The sequence below is a fragment of the Meriones unguiculatus genome, chromosome 15 (assembly GCF_030254825.1).
Source record: "Meriones unguiculatus strain TT.TT164.6M chromosome 15, Bangor_MerUng_6.1, whole genome shotgun sequence".
NCBI lineage: Eukaryota > Metazoa > Chordata > Mammalia > Rodentia > Muridae > Meriones > Meriones unguiculatus.
The window spans coordinates 7,093,801-7,117,298 of record NC_083362.1 but is presented as its reverse complement, the minus strand read 5'-3'; the positions used below and the strand labels follow the sequence as shown (position 1 = coordinate 7,117,298).

Here is a 23,498-nt window from a genome sequence, read left to right as displayed (position 1 = left end):
AGGCTGAGTTCAAACTTCCGATCCTCCGGCCTCACTCACCTATGCTGGGAATCATGGGATTTTTAATACCCAAGCTAAGTTGTCTGGCCCGAGAAGGTTCTGAATAGAGGAAATGACAGGCTGTGATCTGTCTTTTAAAATAAAACAAAAAACCGTGTCCACAATAGTAAAGTGAAACCAGAGTGGAGTGCCTGAGGAGCCAGTTAGACCAGGCTCAGAGAGAATGCACGGGGGTGGTGGTCAGGACCACAGCTCTCGGGGTCAGGAGGGTGGAGTGAGGGGTCAGCAGTGAGTGCTTCACGGCTGTGTCCTAAGTGAATGCCACAGGCAGGCGCTGCAGAGGAGAGGGAGCAAGCATGAGCTACTCTTGACAAGAAGTATTACTGCAACGCTAGGACACAAGAGCCCACCCCTGTTGCCTCAAACTGCAGAGCAAGGCTTGAGGTGAAACGACGATGGGGTGCTGTCTCTTTGCTCTGTGTGGCCAGCGGGGGTCCCCGGTGATGGCCGGTGGGTAAAAAGCCGGAGATCGAGGAGCCCGGGGTTCCCCCCTGCCCCCGCCACCATCTGTAGGGCCGAGCGCAGGAGAGGCATCAACGCCCAGGGATGGACAGCTCAGGTGTACCGCCGCGTCAGGGCCCCAGCCAGAGCAGCTCCGGGGGCTCAGAGCGGAAGCGGCCCCGCCCCGCCCCGCTGCCGGACACCCAGCCAATCAGCGCGCCCCGCCAATCAGGGCGTCGGACCAATCAGTGCGCCTCCTCCGGCGGCGCCCGGCGCTCTGCTGACGCGCGAGGCCAGCCCGCGCCCCGCCGCCCTTGGGCGACGGCCCCTCCCGCGCTTGCCGGGCCCGTTAGCTGCGCGCCGCGCCTCTTGCGCGACGGCCCCTGGGCGGCGGAGGCCGCGGCGGCGGCGCGTGCGGGCGCGGCCCTGGCGCGCCCCCTGGCGGCCCGGCCGGCGAGCTGCGGGTGCGGCGCTGACCCGGAGGCGGCGGCGGCGGTGCCCGGATGGAGGCACGTCATTGTCCCCCGCCGGGCGGCTGGGCTGTGTGCGGCGGCGGCGGCGGCGGCGGCCGAGGGGGATGGAGCGAGTGCCGAGCCGGGTCAGGTAAGCTCCCGCCTCCTTCCCGCCCGCGGCGGGCCGGCGTGGGGCCGGGCCGCGTGTCCTGGCTTCGCGGCCTCAGCCGCCCCGCCACCCTCCGCCGGCCGCGGCCCGCCGGGACCGGGGCGGCCCCCCGCCCGCCGCCCCCTCTCCAGCCGCCGGGCGGCCCGGGGACCCCACGGCTGCGGGACCGGCGGCGCCGCGTCCCGGCCGAGCCAGGCCCGCGGAACGGGAGGCGGCGGCCGCGGCGGGCGGGCTCGCAGCGGAGGCAGCGCCGGGGCTGCACGGGGAGGGCCGGAGCCCCCTGGTTGCCATGGCCACTGCGCTCCCACCCCCACCGGCCCCAGCCCGCCCCCTCGGCCCTCCGGCCCCACCGGGCTGCAGCCGGCAGCTCCCGGGCCGCCGGGCGGGTTTGGCGCTGCCGGGGTGGGCGTGTGCACGCTGGGACAGTGTAGCCGGCGTCTGGGGCCCGCCCGCTGCCCCCCGCGTGGCTGCCACCTCCGGCTCCGGGGCGCCCCTCGGAGCGGGGGCTGGCCTCCCCACCCCCACCCCGCTCCCACCCCACCCCGGACAAACTTTCCCACCCGGGCGCGGTCCACTCGGCTCCTCCGCAGAACACCGGAGTTGCCCACGCCGGAGCGGGCACCCGAAGGAGAGGCGGGCGACGGGGGTGTTGGGGGGAGGAGCCCCGTAGCTCATTCCCCTCCGAAAAAAGCAAGTGTGCCTTCCTCCCTCACGTTCTTTATCTTTGGGGCAGGGAGAACCAACTTACCTGCAGGAAAAGACGGGTGGGAGGGATCAGATTCAGATGTTTGAAATGAAAAATTGACGGGACCAAAGTTTTACAATCTAGGACTTTAACCTCCCTAGAATGAATACAGTTGAGATTACTTTTGTTGAATAGCTCTTTTATATTTGAAGGCCTTAGGGCTTGCTTGTTTGTGTTTCTTTTCAAGTAAATACACTCAAGTAACAAAAAGTGTTGGCAAACTAGTTAACGCCCCTTTTACAAAGTAACCACCAGCTTCGGGTTCTCATAGCTGCTTAATGGGGGATAACTTTTCTTCAAAGTCTGCGTTTTAAATACTCTGCTTTTACCATGTCACTCATTCAGGTGCATAGGTCTGGGAATAATCAGTTACACTTACTTGTTTTTACTTAGGGACAGGTTTCACTTTCTTTTCTGTAATCATTGAATCAAGACTGCAGTAAGTATTTGGTTTGCAGAGGTTTAAGGCCAATCATTCTGTTCACCTAAATAGAGTTAAAATTCAAGTGTTATCTTTTTAAAGTTTCTTAAAATGGAAATCTTACAAGAACTTGTATTCTGCTCTTAATGAAGAAGTCGATTGTAACAGTTTCTTTTTTTAATGTGTTGACCTTCTTCAGTGTGTGTGGAGTGACACAGTGTTTACATATTGATAATCTTTTTTAAAATGAAAAAGATGGATGTTGCCTGGTATTTACTCCTCATAAAAAAGACGTAATCAAGGAAAGGTTCTTAGTCTTGCACGTTTATCTAACTCTGGTCCTGTTCAGGTTGCTGGAGTCTTTTTAAGCGGGCTCTTGTAACTTTGTATCTCATGAGAGGGTGTTGCAGGTTAGAGATTCAACTTTCATTGAAGTAGTTACTTAGTAGTCACTTAGTTTCTCAGTCCTATTTTGAACCCTAACTTTCAGAAGCTTTACTTAGACTAAAGAACAGGAGCCATATGAATCCTGTCTTAAACAATGTAGTTGGGTTTTAAGAAAGGTTATCTCTATAAGAGGTGGAGTTTAGGTTGATACCTGATGGTTTTAGGGTAAGATTTCATTGGTTGAGTATCTAAATGAAGATGAATTGATTTAGTTAGTCTTGCCAGAATCAAAACAATAACATACTTGTTGATGACTTGTGTGTTCCTTAATATTTTTTGTTTAAGCCTACTGCCTGTTTCTGGCCCTTGCTAGAATAAATACAATGTTTCATTTGGTTGTTTGTTAATCATTGCCTGAAAAGGTTGCTTATCCCAGAAAAAATCAAGGGGTTTTACTGCTATTAATGTTATTTTAACTAAAGATAGATTAACCTTTCCTTACTACCCAATTTTGGCTTTCTTCCTTTAACTCTCCCTCCTGTTCCTTCTTTTCCTTTTCCTTTTGCCTGTAGCATGAGAAAAGCATAAACTTTATTTGGATAATAGGCCCAAGCTTTTTTGTGAATGAAGGTCATTTATCTTCAATTGACTAAATATTCAGATCAGATATAATTGACTTACTTTCTGGCTTTCTGTGACTGTCCCCACATTGTTAAGGTTTTACTTCACTTTAATTAAAAATTGTAAATAAGAAGCTTGAAGCTTTTAAGAAACAACTTTATTGTAAGCAGCAAGCATGTGCTCACATGTTCACTGAAGTGGCAAGGACATGAGTATTTTATTACCCTTTGTACTTTAAAGTAGTGAATATTTTAAAGGCCAAAATTTAGAGGTATTTCCTTAATTCAGAGTTTTTAAGGAATTAGATGATTAAATGCCAAAGATGATTAGATACTAAAGCAATTGATAGTTACTTCCTGTTTGCATGATTTCATTCATTTGTTGAACACACGTTTGGAAAGCTTTCCCCCTTTCAGGTAGGGTAGGGAAAGTTTTTACTGCAGGCTTCCGTCAAAATAAGCACAAGAAGGTTGGGGTGAAAGGTGTTGTCAAGGAAACCCTTCTAATTCAGTCTTGTAATGAATGAAAGGAATTGTCAGGGAAAGCATCACAGAAGAATGAATCCTGAGCCTGAGAACTGAAAGTGTTAACTGGGCAGAGGTAGAAAAGAATATATAAAAAAATAGTTTGCGGGGTCTCAGAAAGAGCAGGGACTAAAAATGGACCCTATGGTGGGAGCATACTGTGGGGAGTATGTGTTCCAGAGACCAAACCGTGCCAAGTTCAGATACTGGGAAGAAATATAGGGAGGGCAGTGGAGCATGCCTGAAAGGTTTTCTTCAGTGTGTAACGTGTAGATTTGCCTGCACGGACACTTAGAGGACCATTTCTAGAAGCACTTTGCTGACTAGGTGGGATATGGTTAGACACCAGCCCTGCTGGGTTTCGTGGCCCTGGCTTTCGGTCCCAGTAATTGCTGCATTCTGTAGCGTAGATTTTGACTGATCTTTCAAAGGTTTATCCTGAAAATTTAGCAAATTAATATATATTAATCATATATTATAATATATATAATCATATATTAATCATAATATCATATATTAATATGATGTCCAGCACATAGAAAAACTCAATTAAGTATATTTCAATTCAGAGAGAATTAAATACACATATTTGTGCTCAAAGTGTGATGTTAGTAAAGTTATGTTTCATTTTAAAAGTTAAAATACCATATACGTGGACTTTTTCAGGAAAATGTATTTGTTTCACTGGTAAGACTTTCTGCAGCTGTAATTTTTCAGAACACCAAATTTCATACAATGGTATTTTAGACTTTGAGTTAAAAATTAAATCTAAATATTCTCTATATTATAAAGTGTAGAATGTTCCTAACGATTAAGCAGTAGAAATTTAATATTAAGTATATATAATTATGAATTGAAGGGCCTAATTATAAACTTGAAAGATGGTTTTGGGGATATGGTCAAGGTTCCTTTTTTTTTTTTTTTAATTATTGTTGTTATTGCTGCTCTTGAGGCAGGGTCTTGTATTGACTCTTGCTCTTCTGGCCTCTGTCTCTAATGTTGGGCTGACAGGCATGCTGCACTTGGCAGGTTTAGCTTTGGAGATACGGGAAATGGGATCCGGGCTTCATGAGTGCTAGGCAAGAGTTCTGCCAACTGAGCTACATCCTACCCCCACTAATGTTTTATATTTGGGTGATTTGTTTGAAGCTAGTTTAAAATTCCCTAATTTTAAAATTGCCAAAGATACAGTGGCTGGCTAAATAGACTCCTCTCCTCACCTTTTGAAATAAGCATACTTTTGTCTTTTGCAGGGTTGAAAAATGACCATAGTTGACAAAACTGAACCTTCGGACCCATCAACCTGTCAGAATCAGTCTGGCAGTTCTGAGGCGGTCTCACCTGAAGACATGGACACAGGCTCTGCCAGCTGGGGTGCCGTGTCTTCAATAAGTGATGTTTCAAGTCACCCACTTCCGTTAGGGCCGGTGCCTGGTGCTGTAGTTTATTCCAGTTCCTCTGTACCTGATAAGTCAAAACCATCACCACCAAAGGATCAAGGTACGGCTGCGGGAGTACTGCCAGGGTCCCCGTGCAAATATTTCAGAACGGCAGTAATTTCCAAACAGGAACTATTTCAGTTCCTCTAAGGAACATTCATTGATTTGTCCACCGACCCACCTACCCATGCCCCACTGTTAACATGTATCACAAACACGATAGATTGATTTTTAGTTATCAGGATAATAATGTTTTTAATTTCCAATTTCTTGGAGGATAAACTTTTATCTTGGCTTCACACTCACTCTGTAGCCAAAGCTGGCTTGATACTTTTTTTTTTTTTTTTTTTTTCTGATTTTCTTGACTCTTGCTCCTCAGCGCTGGGATTACAGGTAGTGCTGGGGAGTCAACCCAGTACTTTTTGTGCATTCTAGGGAAGCACTCTGTAAATTGAGCTACATTCCCAAACTATTATTATGAAAAAGTGTGAGAAAACATAAACATGGAATTCTAATGAGCTCTCAGAGAGCCATCAGCCAGCTGCCAACCGTTCCTGGCATTCGGGTGTCCCTCCACCTGCTGACCCTCTTCACGTTCTGTGTGCATGTGTGCACATGTGTGCATGTGTGCATCTCATACCTTCTCACCTTCACACGTGTGGCACACACACAGCCACAGAAAATCAGTCAGGAGCTAGGTTTCCCCATTGAATAAGTTTTAAAAATTTGAGTGCCCCGCTGTGGTATCTATGTGGAGGTCAGAGGTGACTTTCCAGGGTCTGTTGAGGGTTCCAGGATCGAAGTCAGGTCATCACACTTGTTTGGCAAGTTCTTTCACCTGCTGAACCGTCTTGCAAGCCCTCAAAAAAATTTTTTTTAAATTAGTTTGAATGAAGTCTACTCTTTGCTTTGGGTGAATTTATGTCTGTTTAAGGTCCTGTAATTTGTACCTTCCCCCTTTTGTCCTTGAAAGTGATTTGTTGAATAAGCCGAATGAGTGTGGTATTAGTCTCACCCTGGGCTCTGCACGTTCTCTGTGTGGCAGGCTGGCAACAAGGTGTGAGGTCTTGATCAGATTCAGGCATTGCTCTGTTTTGATCATTTGTTTTTAATCTTTTGCTCTTTTTTTTTCCCCCTAAGTCCTAGGTGATGGCATTGCTCCTCCTCAAAAGGTTCTATTTCCATCTGAAAAGATTTGTCTTAAGTGGCAACAAGCTCATCGAGTTGGCGCTGGGCTCCAGAATTTGGGCAATACCTGTTTTGCCAATGCCGCATTGCAGTGTCTGACTTACACACCGCCCCTTGCCAACTACATGTTATCTCATGAACACTCCAAGACATGTGAGTGCCGAGTCTCTGTGTGCATGTCTGTCCTGCTGTGGTTTGCTTCCCTGCTGCTGTCATCCTCTGAGATGAACATTAGATAGTGAAGTTACATGATCATGGGCTTGGTAATTAGCTCAGTGGTAGTGTGCTCTCTTAGCATGCACAAGGCCCTAGCTTTAATCCTCAGCCTGCAATAAACAAACAAACAAAAAACCCAGTTATATGATCACTGAGAAGTTGGCTTGCTAGTTTAGAAACTGGGGTGGGGGTGGAGGTGGGAGGAATTCTTAGGATTGGTGTTTTGGTTGTATAAGGAGCATTTTATACCTAATTTGATCTGTAAAGTATTTTTTTAAAAGCTTATTTTGTCAGCATTTGACATTTCAGAACCCCTTGATTTTTTTTTTTGGGGGGTGGTGTCTCACTATGTAGCTCTGCCAGCCTTAAAAATCAAGGTGGACTTCCTCCTCCTCAGGCTCCCAGGTGTGAGCTGCCATTCCTGCCGTTTTCTTTTAGATTTCTTTTAACTTGGTAGAAGCCCAGCTCAGTGCTGGCTAGGGAAATTCGGAATTAAGTCATTCAGTTTGAAGGTTGACTGCTGTCCTTGTCCCTCGCCACAGCTTTTTTTGAGGTGTGATTGATAAACGGTAAATGGCATACTTCAGATTCACAAGTTGAAGCATGTTGACATTTGTGTATACCTCTGAGACTATGACAGCAGTTATAGTCATCATATCCAAAAGTTTCCTAGTCCCTCTGCAGTCCCCACTTCCCTGCTGCTGTAATCACTTCCTCTTCCTAGGCCACTTCTGATATGCTCGGTCACACAGGTTAGTTTGATTTTTTTTTTTTTTTAGGATGTTGCATATATGGCATTACAAATTATTATTTTAATTTGCCTGTTTTGGCATAATTAGTTCAGCATTGTTCTGTTGGTTGCATGTATGTACCTGTTTTGAGTTATCACAATTACACAGCTACACACTTGGGAGGTAGAAGGAGGAGGATCTACAAAGTGAGTTCCAGGCCAGTCTGGGCTACCTGGGATCCTGTCTCCAATACATAATTAAAAAAAAAAAAAAATTAAATCAGATGTTACGAATATTTGCGAGCCTTCATAAAACAAATACTTTATTTCTCTTGGAAATATATGTATGAATGAAATGGCTTTATCCTGAGAACTTTTAAACACTTCAGAACTGTTTCAAAGGGATTGTAATGTGTCAGTCCTGACAGGCAGGGGCAAGAGTGCTGTTCACAGCCTACATTTTCAATACAAGGTGTGCTCAGGGCTTTTATTGTTTTGTTTTGTTTTAATTTTGGTACTAAGGCTTAAACCTAGGGTGTCATGCCTGTTAGGTAGATGTTCTGCTATTCAGCTGTACCCTCAAACCCCAGGCCTTACCATTGTGATCATTCTCAGGGATATTTAGGAGAGGCTTCTGCCTGTTGTGACTTTTTTTGCATTCCCTAATTAGTAATGGTGTAAGCATCCTGTGGGCATTTGAATTCTGGATATTTACTTGACTGAAATGAATGCCTATTCAGTTCCCCTCCACCCCCTTCCCCAAATAGGATTTCATGAGCCCAGACAGGCACACCCACTTCTGATCCTCCTGCCTTTACCTCCTGAGTCCTGGGAATTACAGGTGTGTGTCGCCATGTCCTTTGTATAGAGTGCTGGGAGTGGAGCACAGGGCTTGCGTACATGCTAGGCAGGCAGGCTGCCAACTGAGCCACAGCTCCCCCTCCCCTTTTAAGTCTTTTGTCTGTCTGAAAACTCGTTTTCCAGTTGTTAAATTTTGAGGGTTTTATATATTTGGGGAATGTTAGACTGAGACTTGGAAATGTTTTCTCCAGTTTGACAGGTATCTTTTTATTTGTCTCAGTGTCTTTTGGAAAGTGTACTTTTAATTGTCAGCACTTGTAGTTCATTCATTTTTATTTTTAATCAGTTATATATTAAGTGTGTTGTTAAGAACTCTTGAGCTGGCAAGCTGACTCAGAGGCGCAGGTTGCTTGCCACCAGGCCTGACAACCTGAACTCCATACCGAGGATCCCTGTAATAGAAGGAAAGAACAACTCCCACAAGGTGCCCTCTGACCTCCACACACTGATACAGGTTTCCAGACAATACAACACACATACACAATACGTAAAATGTAAAAACATCCTTACCTAGTCTGAGGTCAGAGATATTTTTAGTATGTTTTCTTCTAGACATTTCTACATTTTATTTGGATCAGTGATACCTTTTTAAGTTAATTTCTGTTTGCGGCATGAAGAAATTTTTTTTGTCTTTCAGTGTTGGGGATTGAGCTCAGGGCCTCGCACATGCTAAGCAAGTGCTTTGCCACTGTGATACACAGGTCTCCTGTGTTGCAGTTGCTTGCACTGTGTGTGTGCAGAGAGTAGCCTTCCTCCACCGAAACATCGGGCACCTTTGTCCTGCGTATCTGTTACTTAGTGAACGTCTGACTTGGGGTACATTTCTTCTCCTGTCTTTAAAATAGTCAGTATATACTTACCACTCAGGCTTCCTGGGTTAACCAAATGAAAATTAATGATAGTAGCGGGCTCAGTGCGCGCGCATGGTAGCTGGCACTGTTGCCGCATCATGGGCATCTGCCCCTCACTTCTGGTGGACCTTCCTGTTGCATGTTGTCACATTTTGCTCACTCGGTTCTCATTATCTTGCAGGCCACGCGGAAGGCTTTTGCATGATGTGCACAATGCAAACGCACATCACCCAGGCTCTCAGCAACCCTGGGGATGTGATCAAGCCCATGTTCGTCATCAATGAGATGCGGCGTAAGTCTCAGCTGCAGTGTCTCACAGCAGTGGTCCATGTCTGAGCGGTGTTGGCAGCCGTAGCTCCTCCTCCTAGTATTTTGAGATAGGCACTTACACTGTAGGCCAGGTTGGACCCAAACTCATGGCACTGTTTCTACATACCTTCCAGAGTGCTGAGGTTATAGGTGTATAGCCATGCAGGCATCTACACAGTTTTCTTTTTCTCACACGTCATGCTTTTTGAGGCAGGCTCTCCTGTGTCTCAGCCTGGCCTGCACTCCTGATCCTCTTAATTTCCACAGCCCAAGCACTAGAGCATAGGGTTGTGCCGTCATGCCCAGTGTATTAATGTCCTTTGTACTATTCCTTTTTATAATTTGAATTTGCCAAGTTGTAATAAAAATGAATACAAAACTCATTCAGGCTTCTAGCTAGATAATTAGGGGACAAGAGGTAATTAACACAGTGACAAACTATTAATCATTTTGCCTAAAAAAGCTGCTGAAAATACAAAATTGTCTGGGTGTGGTGATGCACACTTGTAATCCCAACACTTGGGAAGGGAAGGCAGGAGGATCAGGAGTTCAAGGTCATTGGCAGTTACATGGAGAGTTTGAGGACTGTGAGAGCATAAGGCTCAGCCTCAAAAAACAAGCCATTCAGTGATTTCCCAAGCACATAGTTCAAGGTGTTGCTTTGAGGGGTCTTGCCCTGGCATAATGTAATCATAAAGCCTTGTCTTTCTTCAAATCTTCTAGGTATAGCTAGACACTTCCGTTTTGGAAACCAAGAAGATGCCCATGAATTTCTTCAGTACACAGTGGACGCCATGCAGAAAGCATGTCTAAACGGCAGTAATAAGTAAGTACAGCAGAGTGAATGTTGCTTCCTATGGCCACGTTCCCAGCCTGTCTCCTTGAAGGCTCACAGATCTGTCTGCAGAACCTCTTGTGGTTTTTTTTTTTTTGTTTGTTTTGTTTTTTTCATTATTTTAAAGTGATCGGCTTACTATAACCATTTGAATTTGTTGATCTTAGATGCAGGGCAGCAGGCCTCAGTCTTTCAGGCTTTAGTTTCCGGGTCTGAATCTAGCTGCTTTTCTTTTTCAGCCATGCCTAATATTTTCCTTGTTCATCTCCAGACTCAGAAGTCTGCCACACACCCCTCCCCATTCAGTTCTGTAGCTTCTTAAAAGTCAGATGCAGACTTGGGAAGACTGCGGATTAAAGGTTCTAACCTATCTGCTAGGCACTTGCTCTCATTGTCTCAGGGTCTTAAGGATGGGTCTCTGACCGTCAGTGCTGAGCAGAGGAAGGTGCTCTGCTTTCAGCTCCCCTTGCTTGGCCTCAGCAAAGAAAAGCGAAGCACAGGTTTGCAGAGGGCGTCTTCCTGATTCTCTGCCCCAAGTCCCTTCATAGCTTAGTTCCTTGCCCTCTTCACCGAGTCCTGAGAGTGGGCCAGGTCTCACTTGGCCCACCTTCTGACTTGTCATCTTTGTGATTCTCCTCTCAGTTCTTATTCTTTCGTAAACAGATGCTTCTACACTGTAGCCACAGTATCCAGAGTGTTTGCCAAGCTCTCCTCTCATGTCGCTGTTTGACTGTTTTTCAGATTAGACAGACACACACAGGCTACCACCCTTGTCTGCCAGATATTTGGAGGATACCTAAGATCTCGAGGTAAAATTTTATTTGAAGGTTCATGCCATAACATGCTTACGGTTTTAAAATGTTAACAGCAGGGGCAGGATGATAATGAAAAGTAGATCCCAGCTCTGCCCAGACTTCTGTTTATAGTATTTCCTTCTGGTACTTGCTTATGCAGGAGCCAGCTGGGAGCATACTACGCATACGATTTTCATCGTTCTCTCCCTGTTAGAGATCTCACGTCTGAGCACAGGTCTAAGATGTCAGTTCCCTTTCGTTTCCTGTTGAGGGAGAAGTGAGTTTCTGTTTTGGTGGTATCAGTAACAGTGCCCTATAGAACATTCATAACATACCATCGTGTGTGCAAACGTGTTCAGGGCGATGCCTTCCAATTCCTGAATCACAAGGTATCTAGAAGGTATAACACTATAGTCTAGCTGATAGTAGCTCAACTAAGCTAGGCTTGTCTCACTTCTACCCATGGTATTTAGGATTTACTTACAGGCTTTTTGGGTTGTTTTTTGTTTGTTTGTTTGTTTGTTTTGTTTTTTTCTCATTGTAATAAAAGTTGTACTCTTAAGTTCTTTATTTTGAAATATATACTGTCCGTACAGTAGTTGGTGGGGCAATAAATAGACCTTACTTACTGTTCATATTTTCTTTTTTTTCAGTCAAATGTTTAAACTGCAAGGGTGTCTCAGATACCTTTGATCCATATTTGGACATAACATTGGAGATTAAGGTGAGCTCAGCAGTTCCCAGGCGTGAAGTTAAATAACCTTTCTAGCCTTGGACTTACGCATGCTCATATCAATCAAACGTAGATGGTTTTACTCTGAGAAACCTTACTTAGCTCATTGAATTTTTTTACACTCCTTTTTTTGTTGTTTGGAGCTTGTTTTTCTGTTTATAATTCAGTTCTGTGCTTATTATAATAAACAAAGGAGAAATAGTTCAGAGAAAAGCAAAACCTGCCTCTTAAAACTTGCCTCTGAGAACTCATTTTTGGTGGGGTGATCTATACTGCTCAAGTAGATTGCTTGCTTTTTAAAAAACGTTTAGAGTCTTCAACATGTGTATCAGATACACACACGGGAAAGTGTGTATCTGTGAAAGTATGTATGTTTTGTGTGGGTGTGCACCTGCAGGGGCCAGAATAGAGCATTGGGTCCCCTTGAGCTGGAGTTACAGGTGCTGTGAGCAGCCTGACGTGGGTGCTACAAGCTGAACTCTGGCTCTTCTTGAAGAGCAGCAAGCACTCTTAACCTCTGAACCATCTCTCAGGCTCTAGATTGCTTTCTGTTTATGAAGATGGCCTTATGATTATGCCTTAGCCTGTCTGCTGTTTTCATTTGATTCTGCTTGGAAGCCTTGTTTTCTGGGCAGTTGTTTGGTGGGTCTCGTAAGTAGATATTTCTTAGTTTACATGCCTACCTAGTTCCTGCTGGTTTTATTTTTATCCTAGTGTAAGTTAAAACTACCATCTGCTTTTGTTCACTTTAATCTGCTTGTCTTTAAAGTAAGGACAAGCAAGGAGGGAGTATAATTTCTTATGTAGATGTATAAAAGTAGAAGCAACAACAACAAAATTACAATATAATTTCCTGTTGCTTTTCGCTGGGGGGTGGTTATGTGCACACATATTTTATCTGTGTATCCATCTCAACCCCTGGCAGTGTGCACGCTGACATGATGTGTGTGCCCTTTTCCTAGGCTGCTCAGAGTGTTACCAAGGCTTTAGAGCAGTTTGTGAAGCCGGAACAGCTCGATGGAGAGAACGCCTACAAATGCAGCAAGTATGGCTGGTGATGTGCTTCCTTCTTTTCCGGAGAGAGTTTGCTTTCTGTGGTTATTCCAGCTTAGAAACTGACTCAAGTTTTTAGTGCTTTTTAATTGATTTTTCCTTTTCTTTGTTCTTTTTGTTCTTGGTATTGGGTGTTGCGTCCAGAGTCTCACGTGTGCTGGGCAAGTGCTCTGCCGCAGAGCTGTATTCCGGCCCAAGTGAGCCATTTAATGGTATCAGTTATTGAGACTTTGGAATTGTCTTTTTAAAGGCAGAGTCTTCTGCGTGGCCCAGCATGGCTTTTGGGATCTGATCTTCCTTATGTCTTATGTTTCTTTCAAGTCCTTAGGTAGTTCCCTCTGTATTTATTACTGCTATGTGTATGTGGCTGTTACGGAGGATTTAGCCTGGGGCCGTGTGCACTGACTCACTCCCTCCAGCCATCATGCAGTCTTTGATTTTAGTACTTGACTGTTGGTCCAAGGGGATGGTTTGTTGTTGTTTTTCAGTTTCCTTGTTTTAAAATCTTAATTTAAGGTGTTTGAGAAAAATGAAAACCAAAACACTAAAACTTATCTACACTGAGCATCCTAACACTTCCTTCCTGTGCTTCAAGGTGCAAAAAAATGGTTCCAGCTTCGAAGAGATTCACCATCCATAGGTCCTCTAATGTTCTCACCATTTCACTGAAGCGTTTTGCCAACTTTACCGGTGGAAAAATTGCTAAGGTATATATGTGATTCATGATTTTTTTTTCATTACTGTACATTGAATTTCTCCCTTCCCAATCAGTGAAGGGTGACAGTGTCCAAGATGCAGTAATGTGCAAGAGATATAAGATGTGCTCGAGTCACTTAATAAAAAATTTGAGAATGACATATAGAGCTGTCAGTGCTGCATTTTGTTGAAGACTCACAGTGTGGCCTTATTTAGGGCAAGCAAACACAGTGGGATTATCAAGAGGCCTCTCTATTCCATGCACTAGGTGCCTGGGGTCAGGGCTGCAGGGCTGCGAGGCCCTTCCTTGGACACCCTCCTTTGCTATGGGACTAGGTGAAAACATGGGCCATCTGTCTTCAGAAATGCTGGACCTTTTTCTTCTTTTCATTTATTTTTAGGATGTGAAATATCCCGAGTACCTTGATATTCGGCCCTATATGTCTCAGCCCAACGGAGAACCAATTATTTATGTTTTGTATGCTGTGCTGGTGCACACTGGTTTTAACTGTCATGCTGGCCACTACTTTTGCTACATAAAGGTAAGCTGCTAAGTTGGGTGGCTGATAAGCCTGCTGTGGGATCAGCAGTGGAACTTCTCCAGTGAGGGTGAAGGTCTATTTTTCTTAGGTGGTTTTTGACTGTGGTCCTGATGTCAGACTAAATCCAGTCTCTCTCTCCCCCTCTCTCTTTGTGGTCTCTTTGCAGGCTAGCAATGGCCTCTGGTATCAGATGAATGATTCCATCGTGTCCACCAGTGATATTAGATCGGTGCTTAACCAGCAAGCTTATGTGCTCTTTTATATCAGGTATTTCCTTAAAAACAAGCCATCAGCTTTGTTGTTATGTCGATTCTTCCCCCCCCCATCAGCATACTTAAGTTTAATTTTGACCTACTCTTTGCAGACAGCAAGTTAAAGATGAGTTGCCATGCTCCCGAGCATGAGGAGGTCTTTCTGAGTACTGGCTATGAGCCTGCAGGCTTCTTCTCACCAGCAGCTGTAGTGGCGGGGACAGCCTTGAGGAGGCAGCTGAGTGGCCTAGGGGCTGCGGAGGCTTGGGAAAGGCTCTGTGTCCCTGCGTGCCCTGACCCAGCACCTCCCCAGATTGCGCACAGGCCTCCAGTTGGGTGCTACGGCACCAGCGCCCACTCTGTCCTGCTGTGGCTGCAAGCCCTAACTCAGCAGCTCTCCCTGGAGAGAACTGTAATGCCTGCTCCAGGCTGCAAGGCCCTTGGGGTAGAACTCAGGGCCTCATGCAAGCTAGCCTCAAGTCAGCCACAGCTGCAGCCTCACAAGGCATCCCAGCTAGCTGAAATCAAGGCTCTCCCCAGATACTCAACCTGACGAGAGTGGCCACATCCGACCTTGATCTTTCTCATGAGAGGGATTTTCATAAAGCCTGTTTTTTTTAATATTCTGAGATGGATGTATATGGGTGGGAAACAGTTTGAAAGACTAAATACAGGTATTGAAAAGAGCAGTGTGGACAAAAGCCTAAATCAGAAGGGGAGATGCGGAGTCAGTGACAATTCTGTAAGTAACTGTTTTGGCTATCACAGATTCTCCATAATGGTTTATATTTATTATTGAAAACATAAACAGGAAAAATAGTTTTCAGACAGCAGAACTATCAGGATATGTTTAAAACATCAATTGAAAGCCAGGCATGGAGGCTCATGTTTGTAATCTTAGCCCTTAGGCTCAGGCAGGAGGATTGCCCCAAGTTTGAGGCCAGCCAAAACCTGACAATAACAACAAAAACCCAAACCGAAACAAACATTTCATTGACCATCTGGTGCTGGGTGCCGTGCCGTATACCTTTAATGTAAATCTCAACACGCAGAGGCGCTCTGCAGATCTCATAGTTCCAGGCCAGCTGGGCCCACGTAATGTGTCATTGAGTCAGTTTCTTGTGTCCTGCCTTCATCCCGCAGCACTGACAGCCTGACGGAGGCGATGTGTGTAGCTCTTCGAGACATGGAAGACCCATTTCCTGTTCCTGACAGGCTTGGGTACTGTAGAATTTTATAAGTGAATCTTCTAAGGAGATATCCTTCCTCAAACAAGCCATTTCTGTCCTCAGGTCCCATGATGTGAAAAATGGAGGAGAACCCACTCATCCTGCCCACAGCCCCGGCCAGTCCTCTCCCCGCCCAGGAATCAGCCAGCGGGTCGTGAACAACAAGCAGGGGGCACCAGGCTTCATTGGACCCCAGCTGCCTTCCCATGTGATGAAGGTAACGCTTGAGAGTCAGGAAAGCATTTCCTTCCTGCTTGACTCACAAGCCTGCTGTCACTGCGCTAGTAGCCTCGTCTGCAGCTGAACCCCCTGCCTGCAGCCACTGTGGCCCTGTATTACAGAGGCCTCAGGGTGGCAGAATCACCCAGCGGTCCCTCCTACTGTGTGCTCCCACGCTCCGTGTGGGCTAAGTAGTGGGTTCCTAATTAAAGCTGGACTCGGGAGTGCAGCTCCTTCAGGGAGGGACACTTGGTTCATGTCGGGGGGGGTCATCTTAGGAATGTGGCAGTGTGAAAGCTGTTTGTGCTTGTAAACATATAACAGAAGGGTGGATATTTCTACAGAGGTCAAGCTTGTCAGTTCCCAAGACCCGAATGAGAAGGGCCCTAGCCATGTGCACACTGTCTAGAAACTCACCCAGCCACTCTGTTCCTCCTTCTAGAATACGCCACACTTGAATGGCACCACGCCAGTGAAAGACACACCAAGCAGTTCGGTGTCAAGCCCTAACGGAAACACCAGCGTCAATAGGGCCAGCCCTGCTAATGCTTCGACTTCTGTGCAAAACTGGTCTGTTAACAGGCCCTCAGTTATCCCAGAACACCCCAAGAAACAAAAAATTACCATCAGTATTCACAACAAGTTGCCTGTTCGGCAAGGTCAGGCACAGCTGAGTAACAACCTCCATGGCACTTCTCTGGAGGCCCCTAGCAAGGCGGCGCCCTCCTCCACCATCACTAACCCTTCTGCAATACAGTCTACCTCGAACGCACCCACGACATCAGCTTCTACTAAAGTAGCAAAATCAGTTTCCCCCAGCGAACCCTGTTGCCAGCCCATGGTGAACGGCAAGGCTAAACTGAGCGCCAGTGTGCTGGTCCCCTATGGGGCCGAGTCCTCGGAAGAGTCTGATGAGGAGTCAAAGGGCGTGGCCAAGGAGAACGGTGTGGGCATGGTGGCCGGCACTCACTGTGCCGGGCCAGAAGCTGAAGACGAGGACGGTGAGGCTTCCCCTCATGAGCTGCAAGAATCCGCCCTGCTAAATGGTGCTAATAGTGCAGACAGTGACTCAAAAGAGAATAGCCTGGCATTTGCCAGTGCCGGCTGCCAGGCCCAGCCCGATGCACACACCGAAAACCTCTTTTCAAAACTTAATGGTCTTCCTGGAAAGGTGAGTGGCAGGGAAGGAGAGCTCAGATCTTGGAGCTTACTGAGCTGGGTTTCTTGGGCTGAAGTAACTGTTTTTATTGTAGGTGACACCTGCTCCCTTGCAGTCTGTTCCCGAAGACAGCATTCTTGAGACCTTCAAGCTCGCCAGCCAGGCCAAGGGCCCAGCGGCTGAAGAGAGGTAGGAGTTGTGTCAGTGAGTATGCTAGTGTTACCTCGGGAAGTTTCACAGGGAGCACTTGAGATAGTGCAGCGAATGGCATGATCCTCTGTAGGACTTGTTAGCTGCCCCTTAGAAGAGTAAGATCCCAGCTGAGAAACTGCTGACATTTCCTCCTGTACATCCTCTTCAGATCCAATGGCGTTCCTGAAAACGTGTTTTTAAGACAGGGACTCATGTTCAGATTGACCTTCAACTCCCTATGTAGCTGAAAATGGCCTTGAATTCTCAGTCCTTCCGCCTCCTCCAGAGTGGTGGAGGACAGGTGTGCGCCACCACGCCTGGTCTGTGTTGCTGAGGGCAGAGCCCAGGGTTTTGTGCATGCTAGGTGAGCACTTCCAACTAAGCCACAAGCCCCAGTCCCTAGATGGTTTTAGACATCCCAGGTGCTGGGGTTTTAGACATTCCCAGGTGCTGGGGTCACAAGCGTGTGTAGCCACCATCCTTGGCTATACTTCGCTCTTCAGATGAGTCAGATACTTACCTGAAGGTATGAAGCTTCTAGAACTGCAGAGTTGTGGAAGTAGGCCTTATTTTGTACTTAATGAGGGAAAAAAAAAAATTTGGTATCCAGGAATGATAAACCTGATAATGGTTTCATCAGAGAAGTTACAGGCTGTTGAGCAGAACTGCCGGGCAGGCCTGGGCGGCAGGCAGGCTAATCGTACCTTGTGTCTTTGTCTTGATGTGGCTGTAGTTGGACTACAACAGGGGAAAGCCCCCAGAAGGACCCTGGTTCACAGCTGGAGCCCATCAGTGATGAGACTGGTCCCCTTGAGACCCTGGAGGCAGTCCCCAATGGGAGCATGAAGAGCCCTGCGACCGTGTCACCCCTGGAGCCCACTGTCAACTGTACCAAAGAAGACTCCTCCGTCATTGTTCCAGCGAACCCTGTGGAGGTTGTGCCCTCCGTCGCTGCTCTTTGTAACAGCACCGGTACTACCTTGGGGAATGCCCCACTGCCTGAATTGTGTGACCCTGGAGACTTGACTGCCAGCCCGAGCCAGCCAGCCCAAGCAGTGAAGGGGGATATAGCTGAGAACTCGCAGGTCTCCACCTTGACGGAGCCAGTGGAGAGGCTGAGTCCTGCTCCCTCAGGACTCGTGGGTGATGGCTGTGAGCAGAAACTCTTCCTTTACCTCAGCACAGAGGGGTCAGAGGAGGCGGAAGACTCTTCCAGAAGCTCGGGGGTCTCTGCCGACACGATACCCCCTCAGCCTGACAGGACCACCAGCAGCTCTTGTGAAGGGGCTGCTGAACAGGCTGCCGGGGACAGAAGCGAAGGAGGCAAGGTGGGGCCCAACGCTCAGGAGCCCTCCCCAGCCAAGGAAAAGATGAGCAGCCTCCGGAAAGTGGATCGAGGACATTATCGAAGCCGGAGAGAGCGCTCCTCCAGCGGGGAGCACGTTAGGGACAGTAGGGCCCGGACAGAGGACCACCACCACAAGAAGCGGCGCTGCTACAGCCGTGAGCGGCCCAAGCAGGACCGCCATCTTGCTAATACATACTGCAACGGGGACCAGCACCTGGGCCATGGCGACAGAGCTAGCCCTGAGCACCGCTCCTTGAGCAGGTACAGCCACCATCACTCACGGGTTAGGAGTGGCCCGGAGCAGGACTGGAGCCGGTACCACCATTTGGAGAATGAGCACGCCTGGGTCAGGGAGAGATTCTACCCAGACAAGATGCGGTGGGACAAGTGCAGGTATCACCACGACAGGTACACCCCGTACACGGCCCGGGAGGCCCGCGAGTGGCGGCCTCTGCATAGTCGCGAGCATGAGCGCACTGCCCAGCTTGGGCGGCCACACAAGGACAGCTACTGGGGTCGTAAGGGCTGGGAGCTGCAATCCCGGGGGAAGGAACGGCCCCACTTCCACAGCCCACGCGAGGTCCCTGGCCTTCCCCTGCCCCTCGAGAGGCATCCCCAGGAGAAGGCCTCGCTGGGTGTGCAGGACAGCACCCACAGCCTCCCTGAGCGCTTTCATGAACACGAAAGTGTCAAGTCAAGGAAGCGGAGGCATGAGACCCTAGAAAACAACACTAGCCACCTAGAAAAGAGAGTCCACAAGAGCCTGGAGAAGGACGCGCCAGAAGAGCCGAGGGGGAAGAAGCACAAAAAATCTAAAAAGAAAAAGAAGTCCAAAGACAAACACCGGGATCGAGATAGCAGGTGAGCCGAGGAGGGCAGCAGTGGCTGAGCCTGGCGTGGCCGCGGTGCCTGCCCGGTCCTGATAGTGCCGGGCCAAGGGGCTGGCTCACTGCTCCACAAGTTGGATTGGTTTTGTTTTTTTTTTTTCAGTCATTTGCATTTTGAGATTATTTTACATATCTCTAAAGTTTCACACAGTTGGTCCCTAATAACTCTTCCAGCCTGTCACATCATGTTCTTGTACCTGCTGTATTTTCTTGTCTGCCTGTTTGCCTGCATAGAGTAAGCTTAAGACACACCATTTATTTCTTTCTTTGGCTTTTATTCCTTTTTAAGGCACCATTTCTCATTTTGAAGTCTTAATTTTTTTTAATCCTTGTGAGGCCCCAGCAGGCTTCCTTCTGGCTCAGGGTCCCCGGCGCTGTTGCACTGCACCTGATTGGTTTTGCCTCACGTAGGAGCTTAGCTGCTGGCGACTGTCTTAACTGATGTCTGATTCCTGAGCATGAATGCCACATCCCTGAACACTAAACTGGAAGACGACCGCCATAGCCATTTGTAACCGGGCAGCAGGTCACAGCTGCCTTCTGTCCTGTGCCTGGACACATGGCAGAATAGGGCAGAGCACTGTTGGGGAGCGCCTTAGATCTTGTTTCTGCAAAAGGAAACCACACGTTAGCAGGAGAAATTTGCTCATATATGCATACTCGGTGTCCTGGGGGATGGGGAGCCCGAAGGGCAGGTTTCCTTGGTTCTGAACTCTGGCTGCTTCTTCTGCAGGCACCAGCAAGAATCTGATGTTTCAGGAGCATACTCTGATGCTGACCTCCATAGACACCGGAAGAAAAAGAAGAAAAAGAAAAGACATTCGAGGAAGTCGGAGGACTTTGTGAAAGATGTTGAGATTCATTTGCCGAAGCTCTCAAGCTATGAGGCTGTCGGCCATTTCCGGAGAACAGAGGGCACCTTTCTGCTGGCTGCCGGCCTGGCTGCAGAAGACAGCGGCTCTTTCCGGGAGAAAAGCAAGCATTTGAGGATGGAGAGCCGGCCTGATAGATGCCATCTGTCAGAGTATGGCCAGGGTAAGAGGATGGGGAACTAAGGAACGGTGACGAACGCAGAAGAGAAACGCAAGGGCCACAGAAGGGTATGAGAATGGATTCGAGTCCCCAAGACAGACCCACCCTGTGAGCAGAAGTGTGCTTTGACCTCTGGCTGGGTGTGTCTAGCCCTGTGGAAGGCCTGAGTTGCATGGAGCTGGGCCCAGCACAAAACCCTGCAACTTAGAGCGCCGTTGTATGTCACACAGTAGAACTTTGGCTTTTGAAACGGTCTGTGCTTGTGTGTGTTGTGTGTGCACGCTCTATCTCTGTGTGTGGTTTAACTTCGGAACCTCTAAAGGCACTCGTGGACCCAGGTCCTAGGTTAGAGTCAGTAGCGAGGCCTCTAGAGTTGTAGCAGTCTTGAGCTCTGGCACCCTCCACGCTGCTGGTTTCTTCCTGCTGAGCTCGTCTCCCTCTGGCACTGACTAAACTTAGGGCGGCCCCTGCACTTTCACCTTCCTATGCAGTCCAGGCTAGTCTGGAACTCAGTCCTCCTGCCTCACCATCCTGCATGCTGGAACTATAAGGCAGTACCAATGTGCCTGGCTGCTCCTTTCTCTTCCTGTCCTGTTTCCAATGAGCTTTTCTTCTAGGTAGGAGCATTGGCCTTGTAAAAAGTGTATGGGATATGATTGTGATTGTCAGTGGGGCCAGAGCATAGCCTAACTAACCTGCGGTTCGAAAAGTAAGTGTGTGAAGTTGGAGGTTTTGTGCCGGTAGACTTCGGCTGAGGCCCACGTGCTTTGTGTTGCCACCGAGTAAGGTGAGGCGTGGCCCGTCCCACTGAAATGGTTTTTTTGAAACAGGATTTCTCTGTGTAGCCCTGGACTCACTTTGACCAGGCTGACCTCAGACTCACAGAGATCCACCTGCCTCTGTCTCCCCGAGTGCTGGGAGAAATGGTTCTCATCATCTAGCACTTGGTACAGAAAGCCTGTCAATCTTGCCTCAGACACTGAAAGATCGTGGGCACAAATAAAGGGCCTGTGTTGTGGCAGAGACGTGGGCATCTTGGTGGCCAGGGGAACCTTTTGCTCCTTGTGAGTACACCCATACACTGCCTCAGGTTGCTCCAAACCGGTGGCTGATCTGCAGCTAATGCCCCTGCGCCCACACCTCACCCAAACCTCTCTCCAGGGCCTGGCCACTGATCCTTTCTTGCAAGAGCAGCAGTCCTTCCTCCAGCTCTTTTTTGTGACTCTCAGCTCATTTCTTTGGCCTGACAGAAATGTTCGTCCTCACATGAGAACATGCAGCAGTGTGCTGGGGCAGAGAACTGGTCCTCGGGTGTGGCTCTTGAGCATTCTGTGCTGGCGCTGTTTGCAGCACCGCCAGCCAAGGTCTGCTTGCTCATCCCCTAGAAGTGATTTTCCAGCAGCTGGTATCAAACTGCAGGAATTGATTATGGATACAGTCTTACAGGTATGCACGCATACTCAATCGTTTCCTCCTTTTGCCTTCCAGGTGATTAGAGCCTTGGTCTCATAACAACAAGAAGATTACGGTAAGCTATCTTCCTGTCTGTGCTTTGGTCATTTGTGGGAGTGCTGAGTGGATATAGGCGGGTTTCCTTGTGAAGAAAACCGGGTGTGTGTGTGTGTGTGTGTGTGTGTGTGTGTGTGGCGGGGCGTTCTTGGCGTGTCTGTGCCTTCAGCACACAGCCACTAGCTGGCACCCACACATAGAAGTTGTGTCAGGGCTGTACCCTGGTTCCTAATGCTGGCGTTTGATTGTATAGCCTGAGACACAGGAACTCAGAGCCCGTACCTGGTGAAGCGAAGACTGTCTTTCAAGGCCCAGTCAGCATAGAGGGTTTTGAAGTGAGCTGCTACAGAAGCTCAGTTTGCAGCTGGTTGACAGGCTTTGTCTGTGTTATTGAGACAAAGCCGCTAACCCCTGTCCTCCGCCCAGTGAAAGGGGCACCTGAGGTCTGGGGCCCAGCATCACAGGGCTCCCTAGGCAGTTCAGGAAGGTAGAGAGCACAGTTCAAGAACTTTTCAAAAGCCATGGGGGCGTGTCCAGAGAGCCCGGGAAGAGACCAGCCTCCGTTAGGCTAATGCCTGCACCTCTTATCTTCCAGATTCAACATTTGCAACAGAAGCCATCCCCAACTCAGCTTAAATTATAAACATAGAAAATAACTGTCCAAACTGCGTGGTGCTTCCTTAGTAAATACTGTACAGATTTTACCATGGACAACTTTTCCTTTTTTTTCTTTTTTTCTTCAGTTTTTACCTTTTCTTAATTGCCCTTATTCCAAACGGATACTTTCTACACTGCTGAACGTTGTAAATTACCGTGTACATAAAACCACACTGACAATAATGCCCTGGAATAGACCATCTCAAATGCTGCTTAACCACAGACTCAGGTTGACTACTTGTATCTCATGTAATGTTCCTCCACGCTAGACACCTGGTGCACGGCCAGCTGGGAACCATGGACTTCAAAAGGACAAACGACAGTGCGTCTATTTAATTTAAAGACTTACGTAAAGACCCAAGCTCTCAACTAGACCTTCGAGGGCTTCCTCTGCAATGTCTGATACTAGAAACTAATTTGCTTCACATTTTAGTTGTATTCAAGATTTGAAGATGTATTTTATAGACAAGTTCTGTTTTTGAACTTTGTGGAATTATTCCAATCAATTTACCAGTTATGATGAGTATTTGCATTATGAATGTATAATCCAGACATTATTTGTAAAGCCTACAGTATGTTTTTTTTACCTAACACTTTTTATACTGTGTCTCGTCTCGACAATATGATATTGGAGTCTGAGTCGTCAGCTTGATCCCTTCAAGTTTCTAGTTACAGACAAAAATCATACTGTGATTTTATTTTTAATATGGATATGCTATAAAACTGTGATACACTTATAATTCACTGGTCCTGCATCAGGAGACGGGAGTGGGGAAAAGACTGTATTTAATACAGTGTGTATCTGAATAATCTGTATGGTTTATACAGTTTGTGTTGTTCAGAGATGTCTAAAGTTGATCTTTGTTTTTTTAAGATTAAAAAAGCACTTGCCCCACTGTATATACGGCATGTAAGATTTATATAGTATATAAATGGCAGCAAATTAAA

General features: G+C 47.4%; 1 protein-coding gene across 2 annotated transcripts; it reads left to right on the top strand.

Annotated features, from left to right (window-relative positions):
* Nucleotides 1-954: 954 nt before the first annotated feature.
* On the top strand, nt 955-23,498 carry Usp42 (ubiquitin specific peptidase 42). Of its 2 annotated transcripts, none has more exons than XM_060368087.1 (18): nt 955-1,104; nt 5,074-5,320; nt 6,400-6,600; nt 9,287-9,397; nt 10,138-10,240; nt 10,991-11,058; nt 11,697-11,767; nt 12,739-12,821; nt 13,425-13,536; nt 13,927-14,067; nt 14,234-14,334; nt 15,611-15,764; nt 16,209-16,937; nt 17,020-17,114; nt 17,851-19,326; nt 20,086-20,387; nt 21,873-21,912; nt 22,637-23,498. In XM_060368087.1, exons 2-17 carry the CDS (start codon nt 5,083-5,085, stop codon nt 21,878-21,880), a joined length of 3,993 nt encoding a protein of 1,330 aa, XP_060224070.1. In that variant the 5' UTR covers nt 955-1,104; nt 5,074-5,082; the 3' UTR covers nt 21,881-21,912; nt 22,637-23,498. The 2 variants fall into 2 exon arrangements, with proteins under 2 accessions (XP_060224070.1, XP_021507449.1); XM_021651774.2 differs by having other exon boundaries at nt 22,489-23,498.

What these genes read in the sequence shown, in the direction of transcription:
- Usp42 (XM_060368087.1), top strand. Translation starts at nt 5,083, where the DNA reads ATGACCATAGTTGACAAAACTGAACCTTCGGACCCATCAACCTGTCAG. An exon ending in TGTCTAAACGGCAGTAATAA is followed by an intron (nt 10,241 to 10,990) that starts GTAAGTACAGCA and finishes ACTGTTTTTCAG; the next exon opens with ATTAGACAGACACACACAGG. An exon ending in TATGTGCTCTTTTATATCAG is followed by an intron (nt 14,335 to 15,610) that starts GTATTTCCTTAA and finishes TTCTGTCCTCAG; the next exon opens with GTCCCATGATGTGAAAAATG.